An 11,055-nucleotide genomic window follows, 5' to 3' on the forward strand; every position below is an offset into this window, starting at 1 on the left:
CCAGCACTTGTAGTCCGTTTCGGGATTTCATTCCCCTCTCCGCATGAAAAATGCAGAGAGAAAAGCGCTGCAAGCAGAACAGAAACCCGAACACAGATGTGAACCTAGCCTTATATATACTGCCCCACACCATGACAGGTGCCATTGGCATAAGATAGGTAATGATGTTCACTTCACCGCTTACGGTGGGTTCACACCAGCATTCGGCACTCCGCTCTGAGGTTTCCGTCTTTTGATGGCAGAAGATGGAAACCTGTCATGCCGAGTCCAGCCGTGAGCGCCGGTGAGCGTTTTATGCTCTCTGCGGCAAAATCATTTTTTTTTTTTTTTTTTTTAATCCAACACAGAGTACTGCATGTCCGACTCTGTGTCCAGTTTTTTTTAAAAAAAACGGTTTAGCTGCGGAGAGCATAAAACGCTCACCGGCGCTCACGGCCAGACACTTGTCAAACCCATTCATTTGATGCCGGAAGGTTTCCGTCTTCTGCCCAGTTTTGTGTAGGAAAAGGAAACCTGCAGAACGGAGTGCCGGGCGCAGATGTGAACGAGCCCTTAGCGGTTTTAATGTCACGGCTGATTGGTGTATATTTCCCTTCTGCATAATGGTAATATTACTAATCTAAATTGTTTATATAGCCGATTCCTTGCTGTACCACCCTAGCATGATGAATAGGATGATCTCTTACACAGTCATGACTTGCTTTCCAAGAAATAGCTCCAATGTTATGGTAATGTAATTACGGTCTTTTATTCTCATCTTACGTAACAAAGGAAAACCTGCATGTTTCCTTTCACATGTTACAATTAACACTTTCAGCACTAATGCACTGTGTAAAGTAAGGTGCTATGGTATATGATATGGTTCACACTATACACAGGGCGGGTTCACTGCTGCGCCTGTGCCTGCTTTAGGCAATCCTGCCAGTTTCCGTCTTCTGCCCTGAGAAACTGGACAGGTTTTTTTAACCGGACACAAAGTTGGACATGCAGGACTGTGTGTCCAGTTAAAAAGAAACAGTTTCGCTGCAGAAAGGCACAAAACGCTCTTGGGCGGTCACTTTGCAAACCCATTCAAATGAATGGGATTGAAAACTGACTGCCGGGTTTCCAGTTTCTCGGGGCAGAAGACGGAAACCGACAGGATTGCCTAAAGCAGACATGGGCACAGGTGTGAACCCACCCTTAGCTAAGGACCATTGAGAAGCTTCTCCCAATGCGCAGCTCAGGTTAATGTGAGTTTCATTCTTCAATGAGTCAATTATACTTAAAGGGAGTCTGTCACCAGAACCCAGAATATCAACCCAGTCCCGTACATACCATAGATAGGTTTGCTTCAGCTCAATCAAATGCTTCCCCTTATGAATCGTTTCCTTAGCTATAGACAAATTTTGTTAATATGCAAATTAGCTCTTTAAAGCAGCAAAGCCCTCCAAATATCTCATTTGCATATTGACAAAAAACAGCAACATTTCAGCCACTGATTTACAACGGGCACATTCTGATTCAGGTGACTATAACCTATCCATAGATGATGTGCTGGGTTCTGGTAACAGTCTCCTTGTTAAGGGTACTACTGAATCTTACTCCTGAAACAATGGCATTTAACCCATTAGCTTCTTTGAAATGTCCTGGGACAGGGTTATATTCTTTGATCAGAATATCATAGACAGTTATAACAAACACTGAGAAGTCGCAAACAAATCTATGCAAAACAAAGCTTTAAAAGGCCATGGTAGGTACGTCAAACCCACAAAAGCGACCCTATGAATGGAGAGACCCAGGTTTAGACCTCACAGCTGTTTTACTGTCCAATCCTCATGGGGATCTACATATACTGATCATTCAGATGTGATTAGAAACAGCCAGGATAGTATTGTCTGTTTTCCTTACATGTTACATGATGGTTATGATGTAAGAAAGTGCTAGACCACTTCAAAGTCCCCCAAAGTCAAAGCAGGCAGAGGTTAAATCTCGAAGTTATATTTCCAGGCAAATCAATTGCAGAATATTTCAGAAAGAAGATGGGAACTGTACATTTAAACCTATGTGGCACTGTATATATTGCCAGCAGAATACACACATACATGCTCTTCAGGTATTTTAGGAACCTGCTCTGTGTTACTCTAAACCATCCACCCTCTGGCTATGACTAGTTAGGTTGACATATGCGGTAAAGCCATACATTACATATTTATAGAGCTGGAAAAAAAGAATGAAATGAATTTGTTATACATATCCAAGCGCAACATGTTTTCTATAAACAAGAATGTTTAAGGAAAAAGCTATTCAGTTTGAGGGGATTCCATTGTGACTATAGATGAGCAAACAGCAAAATGTTCGAGGTTCGATATTCGTTTCAAGTAGCCCCTCAATATTCGACTACTCAAATCGAATATCGAACCCTATTATAGTCTATGGGGGGAAAATGCTCGTTTCAGGGGTAGGCAACATTCAATCAAATTATACTTACCAAGTCCTCGAGTGAGGGTCGGGCTGGATCCTCCGAGAAGTCTTCTCCTTGCAGCGTCCCCGCGGCATCTTCCGGCTCTGAATTCACTCTGCCAGGCATCGGGCCTGGGCAGAGCCGACTGCGCATGTCCACACTACAAGCGGACATGCGCAGTTGGCTCTGCCCAGGCCCGATGCCTGGCAGAGTGAATGAAGAGCCGGAAGACGCCGCGGGGAAGCTGCACAGAGAAGACTTCTAAAGGTAGGAGAAGAACCAGCGTTGATTGGCCGACTGTATAGCATTCACCAATCAATGCTGGTTCTGCATCGAACTTTTACATTCGAATAGCGAGTGGTATTCGATCGAGTATGAGTATTTCGAATACCTACTCGATCGAGTACTACTCGCTCATCTCTAATTGTGACCAAATAAGATGAATATGGCTTTCCTAGTAGCAAGTAGGGAACATTAGACTTTCCATAAAGGGTTTCTACAGCTGCTATTTTTTTTTTAATATCTCAGATTGGCTTAATAACAAAAAAAATATCCTTGCAAATATTACAAACAACGAAAACGGCGCAAAAAAGCCAGAGATGAATAAATTTGTCATGTTGGTTCGTCATTCTCAGACCTTTCTTTAGGTTCTTTAGGTTAGGTTCACACTACACGGAAAGTCCCAATGCTGTTTGTTGCCCACAGTGAGATTGCCTCAGATATGAACCTATCAAATTTTCTGGAAAAACTGATAACATTCTGTGCATGACACAGAGATATTCTCTTGGGTGTTCTTCGAATTCTTATATTATCTAGCGCCCCCACCGGCCCTGCAGTTCGCATAACATAGAGTATACGATTTGCCCCAAGTCTTACTTTCCATTAAGAACATGTTTTAGTGAAGGTATTTGCTTTGACTATTTATAGATGTGAAGCATTTTGTGCTGGCAAAAATATTTAACAATTTCATGAATTGTACGGAAAACTAACAAATCCTTCAGCAAAACACTTGAAGTCATGATGTCTAGATCAAATATATCTTACTTGGACATTTAGAAGACACAGTTCACTGAAATAAACGTGGAAGAGTTAGAGGGATGGTAGAAAGATGAAACATTGTCAGCGCTGGAGGAATCCCAGGAACCAGGTAGCTAATGTGCCCAGAAATTTGCTGTCAGTATCTGACTTAATATATTTTTTTGCTCTTTTGATATCATTGCCTTTTACTGCAATAAGCAGTTTTTTGAGTGGTCTAACTCCTAAAGTAAAGCTAGTTATACACTAATCGTCTTAGTATAACAGATATGAAAATATTTTCCTTAAAGGGATTATAAATAGTTTTGAGTTAATACGTCTAAGTTTGGGTTCAGCGAGTTTGGCTGAACTTTGCCTAAAAGTTTGATTCAGGTATCTGAACCTGACCCAAACGCCATTGAAATCAATGGGGATCAGAACTTGGTGACCCAAAAATGGCTGTAAAATGGGGATAGTAAGGGGTTGAGGGCTGCAAGATGGGAGTGATAAGGCAAGTGCCCTGCAAAAAATGGGGTATGGAAAGTACTTAAAATAATAACATAAAATAAAAAAAATAATAATTAAAAACAAATAAAAAAAAAATAATATTTTTGAAACAGATGGTCGAGGTCCAGGGGGAAGAGGAGGAAGTGAATTTGGCAGTGTAAGGCCCTGTTCTCACGAGGCAAGAGGGGTGGATTTTGGCGTGGAATCCACACGTGGTCTATGGTGGTCACAATGGTGGTCTATGGAGACCGCTAGCGAGAAGCAAGCTGCCCTTTCTTCAGGCGGAATCCGCGGCTGATTCATTTGGGCCTAATCCGGAGTGGGGAGCCGCGACGGGATGCCGTGCACTGCACCAGCATCCCATCACGGCAGCCGCGACGGAATATGCACACGGAATTGTGTGTGAACTTAGCCTTAAAGGAAGAGGAGGAGGAGGAGGAGGTAGCCAACACTTTATCCAGTCACTCAAGCACTGGCACTGCCAAATCCTGTGGGGTCTATGTTTGGTTCAACTTAATGAACTTAAGTACAGTATGTCCACGTTGACTATGGATAGGCAGATCCTATTGTTGGTGATGACACCATCTGTGGTGCTGAACACACCTTCTGATAGGACACTTGCAGCAGGGCAGGCCAGCACCCCCTAGCCACATGTCCATTATACCGACATGTCAACAGATACTCATCCATCTTGTGAGTCAAAGTCTGCGCTAGCAGACAGTATGGGTATACACATAGTTATTGTTACTGCGCTAGCAGACAGTATGGGTATACATATAGTTATTGTTACTGCGCTAGGAGACAGTATGGGTACACTCACAGTTATTGTTACTGCGCTAGCAGACAGTATGGGTATACACACGCAGTTATTGTTACTGCACTAGGAGACATGCTATGAGTAAGGGGCTTGTGTCACTGCCCTGAAATATGTCACCCAAGTTTCATACTTTCTGTTGTGGATCCTTGTATGTGAAGGTATTTTATTCATGTTTTAACACAGAAGATTAAAAGTTAGTTTTTTATGGATGCTGGAAGTTTTATCATCATTTTAAGGCCCTGACTGTCCCTATCTCCAGCTGCAGCCTCTTCCTACATAGCCTAAGTAGCTGGAATGGTGACAGGACCTGCGACCCGGTCTCTTATACAGAGGGGTCACATGTCCTGCCTGGTCAATCACATCCATGACCATACTGGGCATGTCTGTGATGTCTGTGGGCTTAAAGCTGGTTGATTGGCTGCTCAGCAGTCTACACAGTATACACATTATATACAGTATACACAGTATGCTCAGCAGTCTACACAGTCTACACAATATGCTCAGCAGTCAATCAACCAGCTTTAGCGACGAGCCGAACCTGAACGTCAGTTATGACGTTTGGGTTTGGGTACCTGAACCCACAAAGTTTGCCACAGACCTGAACTGTGTAGTTCGGGTTCACTCATCACTAGTTATAAAGCTTACCAGTGTATTCTTTGCACAGGATGAGCCTTATTATTGATAAAGAAGCTGGTCCCCCAGGGCCCTGAAGTTTACTTTTGCAGAGAGCAGCTGAGGAGGTTGGATTTGTCATTCTTCCGTCTTCCCTGCTGATGCGACAACTACATGACTATCACCATCCTATTGAAAGGACCTGAGACTAGTGTAGAGCAGAGTCAGTGACTACAGGAAAGGCAGTGCTCACACAGTCCAGCAGTCCACTGTACTCTACAAATGTAAACCTCAAGGTTTTGGAGGACATTTTTATATATTATTAGTAATGTAGCCTATCCAGTGCAGGGAATCCACATGTAAGCCTTACATGCTGAAATTTCCCCAATGTGGGACTATTAAAGGATTATCTTATCTTATTATTCCTTAGATAACCCTTTTAAAGGGATTGTTCACATTTTCAAAATAGATGGCCTAGCCTTAACATAATTCATCAATGTTAGGTTGGCTGGGGTCCAACTGTCAGGACCCAAGCTGATCAACAGTTTCCCACAGACAATTCTAAGAGCACAGTTGCAGTATCCACAACGGCCTCTATCAAGATTATGACAAGTAAGCAGCACAGCACCTGACATGTAGACAATCCTGGGAGCCGTGCTCCGGGGAAACATCTGATCTGCAGGGGTCCCAACAGCTGGACACTCACTGTTCTAAAAAGGATGGCCTTAATGTTAATGATATCATCATCAGATCGACTCTTTTCATCACTGTCAAAGACTCTGAATGAAGTGACAACACAAATGCTCCACCAAGAAGCTAGGCGAATAGGGACATGAGGTTCCTGGTCTATTGATTTTTGGAGTTCTATGGTCAGATATTCACTGGTCTAACATGTATCACCTGTTTCCAGTGACACATGTTTTAAAATTGAATATCTGTTTAAAAACCAGGCATGTTCATGCACATTGTCAGGTTTGTGGAATTGACTTATACCAACTTTTGTATGGCCACCTTCCAATTGCACCAAAACTGCCAAAAGTTTATTATGGACATGGCCACATAAAATACTGGAAAACTTTTTGTCATTTTGTTCTACACTATTTGCAATTGTAGTAATACTAGATGGGACCTCAATTCTGGCCAATCCGAAATAAAATAATATACATCATATGTTTTATATAAATGCATAAAATATATCATGTACCAAGGTTTTAAAAGACTCTTAATACAGTGTGACAGGTTGAAACCCTCTTAATACAGTATGACAAGTTAAGACTTTACTTCATCATGGTTTCTTTTGACTTCTTTGCTACACAGTGGATTACATAGTATATCCAGTGCACAATGAGTTAAGGGAGCAATGTAATGTCACTAGGTAAATAAAGTACCAACCACATAACTAGATGTAATAAGAACTTAGAACTTCTTAAAGATAGCATATAGATATATACAGTAGATGCATTCTGCTAATACTCAGTAACTAATATACAAACATACAGTACATCACATAAATAGTATATTAATACAGCTACAACTGAAACGTACAGGTTACTCTTATGTTACATGAAAAAACTTCTCACCAACATCTGAAAAGAGCAGGTTCCATACACTGATTCAAGACACGTATCTGACTCTCAACTCCAACTATTCCTGTATCATATTCGTCATTCCTTTCCAGCCAACTATTTTACTGCTGTTGGACGACTTCTTCAATGGCTTAATTGGCTTTACTCCCCGAGGAATAAAAAGAGGAGACAATTCAGAACTGGAACCCAATTGGCATTCCCAGTTGTGTGAAGTCATCCGAGTTGAGTTGACTAATACAGATAGGGGACTGGAGTATATTTCATGTCTGCACAGTAAAGATGAAGTGTCAGCAGTACGAGAGTGTGAGAGCGATATGGAAATAGAATTTATATTTTTCTAGAAATCTTAAAGTAGTTCTGTTTCTGAATGCGAATGATTAATTTGAGACGAAAATCATATGAAACCTTAAAAACGCCAAATGACACACAAGCCCACAGCGTTGGAGATTAGGGATGCAGGGATCTGCCAAGAGTCCCAAAGAAAAAAAAAAAGTTGCAAAATGTCAAATTGCTTTTTTTGGAAGAGGATTGTAAGCATTACTAAAAATGTGAGCAAGGGTCAGAAGACTTGGATTAATCTTCTGGTTTTGTGGTACTGTATCATAAGCATTGTAATCCCAGTCTCTTCAACTTTCCACTGCTTAGATAACTACACGTTACACTCCTAGCAGTGCGTATCATGCAAGCAAATGGTACAGTCTGACAGGTCCACAGGCCACCCTTAAAAACTGTCACTGTACTATTTGCTGCTGGCTTGATACTCATAGCATGCACTGTTTGGAATTGGAGAATGGAGTAATCTGTTTGTAAACAGAAGGTGAAAGACTATTCTGCACATTGTTATAATACTATGAACTGCTCTAATCCACTATTTGATGACTCTGTTTCCCCACGTACCACGGATAGATGCCAGTATATACAATGTTTTACATGCAAAACTATATAGACATTGGAAAACTACAGCAGAATAAGTCGTATGTACTAACATGACAATGCTAAATATTACTCACCGACATAAAAATCATTAAGCAACCTATCTCCTGTAATGAGAAGCTATCAGGTATATACAATCTGTTCTGTAATATCTTCAACATTTTTACAAAACATGCCAACAAACATATGGCACACAGGCCAACACATAAGTGAATACTTCTGTGAGTGCCAAAAACCAGACATGGAAAAATGCACAACAATGTGAATTAATGCCATACATAAAATATGTAAAATGTTATAAAAGGAAAATATAAATCCATTGTAACGTAAACCAAAAAAGAAGACAAGCGTTAAAGGATAAGGGTAAATTCAGATTGTGAATGTATATCTGTATAGCTTCTGATCGGCTCAGTAAATGACAGTAAGTAAGTAGGTGCTGTGATAATAACATTATCTCCTGATGTACAGTAGGTAGATACAGTAATAATAAGATTATCTCCTGATGTACAGTAGGTAGATACAGTAATAATAACATTATCTCCTGATGTAAGTAGGTAGATACAGTAATAATAACATTATCTCTTGATATACAGTAAGTAGGTGCTGTAATAATAACATTATCTCCTGATGTACAGTAAGTAGTTGCAGTAATAATAACATTACACCCCCTGCTGTGGGAGCTCCTTCACCACACAAGAAGCATATACCTAGAAACACAATTTTGGGATTGGGGGATTCAGTCCTGCTCCATTTACTGAGGAGTTCACAAACACATAAAAGCCTTTCAGATTAAGGAAACAAATTGTGTCTGAAAGGCTGAAGTGAGTGAAAACACGTGCTGCTATATTGTGAGGAATGTCATAAAATGCCTGTTAACCTGTGTGCTGCTGTGTGGACAAATGGATGAACACATTTCACTACCTATGTAGGCGTTCTGCGAGTTCGCTTCTCTAGGAATGTCAGAAAATGATATAGCTGAGCTTGCATGAACTGGGACCCCCACTGATGCCCTGACTTAGCAGCCTTTGCATCCAGCCATGCTGTACAGAGATTGTCATCACTCACATCAGTCCTTGTCCCTAGTGGGGCTCAAAATCTAATTTTCGCACTCCACACATACACACAACTCACATTACAGCCAATTTCATAGCAGGCCATTTTGACATGTTTCTTGTGTATGGAGCAAACATATTCATTACATTGGTGGGGTATAATGCAAATGGAGAACTCTTTTAATTCCTAAGTGAATCTGTCGCTTGCATATTACTAGAAGTCTAGGTCCATTTCATCCTGAAAGCACATGCTGTGCAAAGGAGGGGTAATCCCTATTACAGTGAACCATATGAGTAACTGGCACCAGTAAACTATATGCTTCCCTTTCACTGAGATGACATCATGCAAGCTGTAAGAGTTCCCCATAATAAATTATTATAATAGTAAATCACTTTTCTGCTTTACATCTCCTGGTTATTGCTATTTATAAGCCATAGATAAAGACCATCCAATCTACATTCCTTGTTCCAAGACATCAATCTGTCTGATTTATTGACAAAGTACAAACAGTCCACCTGGACAAGAGTAGCCCATGTGCAGGGATGTGAGATACACTCAGAGGCCCTTACACACTCACTGGCTGGTCCTATGACAATTGCACAATCAGTCTCTAAGACCTCCTGAGCACTGCTGCTCTCTGTACATACTGTATCTGGGTGCAGTGCTGCAGAATTGGGCATTACTATTGGAACAATACAAGGAAACAAAGTAACTCAATATGTAGATACATGAAATAAGCAATAATAGACCAATAAACACATCAACCATTCAGCCATAGACAGGGCTGCATTCACTTCTATTCTTATGTCCAGAAAGTAAGATGTCACACCAGTTATATCCAGTGTCACCAGTGATGCCAGCTGAGATTGGGTACTCCAGAGCTGGCACCTAGCACCCCTACCACAGCTGCCACCCTCACACCCAGGTCTTACCTTCAAGTCCCCAAATTCCGGCTCGTCGTAATACCCTTGTCCTGACTCATAAGCTATGTCCCCCTGAATCAACACTGTGTATAGAAAAAGTAGCGCTACTTCCAGCAAGTGCATTTTCCAGTCCGGACTGTGGCTCAGGTCCTGGTGGCAGTCAGGTCACAGCGAGATCCCAGAAATCCCCTCACTCAGTCCAGCAAGTCCCACAGCATCAGCCTCTCCCCAGCGAAGGTGGCCAAGTAGCAGGAGAAGAAAGTTGTCTCAGGAGACTGCACATCCGAGGTGGTCGCTACAATCTAGTCGTGCTGCAGTGTGTGGTGCCAGCATGAGGACAGGAGGAGTGACAGAGGGACACACGTGTGTGGGGTGCAGTGCTGCCAGGCATTAGGAGATAGCAGTGGTCGGCTGGAGCAAGGGGTGATAATGAGAAGCATGCAGAGACGGCAGGTCTAAGGCAGTGTGTGAGGTGGAGGAGGAGGCACTCACACTCTATACCTCCCCTCTCATCCTCTCCTCCTTCTCCGTGCCTGCCAGCCCTCCTCCTCCTTCAGCTGCAGCCTCTGGAATTAGGAAGAGACGTCTTATAGCTCAGTGATGAACAGCTGTCCTGCCAGCCAGGTGGCCATGTGTCCCAGCTGACTGTATGCCACAAGTGACCCTGCTTACAGCATGACCTACTGACTGTATGCCACAAGTGACCCTGCTTACAGCATGACCTACTGACTGTATGCCACAAGTGACCCTGCTTACAGCATGACCTACTGACTGTATGCCACAAGTGACCCCCTTACAGCATGACCCTGCTGACTGTATTCCACAAGTGACCCCACATACAGTAGGACCCTGCTGACTCTATGCCACAAGTGACCCCACATACAGCAGGACCCTACTGACTGTATGCCACAAGTGACCCCCTTACAGCATGACCCTGCTGACTGTATGCCACTAGTGACCCCCCTTACAGCATGACCCTGCTGACTGTATGCCACAAGTGACCCCCTTACAGCATGACCCTGCTGACTGTATGCCACAAGTGACCCTGCTTACAGCATGACCTACTGACTGTATGCCACAAGTGACCCCCTTACAGCATGACCCTGCTGACTCTATGCCACAAGTGACCCCACATACAGCAGGACCCTACTGACTGTATGCCACAAG

The 11,055-nt window shown here is 42.5% G+C and overlaps 1 protein-coding gene across 1 annotated transcript in view; it reads right to left on the minus strand.

Moving 5' to 3' along the window:
• Positions 1-10,337, minus strand: part of VEGFC (vascular endothelial growth factor C) — a 97,801-nt gene extending 87,464 nt beyond the window's left edge. Inside the window, exon 1 of the mRNA XM_075258465.1 lies at positions 9,898-10,337. Coding sequence (XP_075114566.1) covers positions 9,898-10,011 — 114 coding nt within the window. The 5' untranslated portion in view covers positions 10,012-10,337. The remainder of the gene's footprint in view (positions 1-9,897) is intronic.
• Between the last annotated feature and the right edge of the window lie 718 nt (positions 10,338-11,055).

Source organism: Leptodactylus fuscus, chromosome 1 (genome assembly GCF_031893055.1).
Source record: "Leptodactylus fuscus isolate aLepFus1 chromosome 1, aLepFus1.hap2, whole genome shotgun sequence".
Taxonomy (NCBI): Eukaryota; Metazoa; Chordata; class Amphibia; order Anura; family Leptodactylidae; genus Leptodactylus; species Leptodactylus fuscus.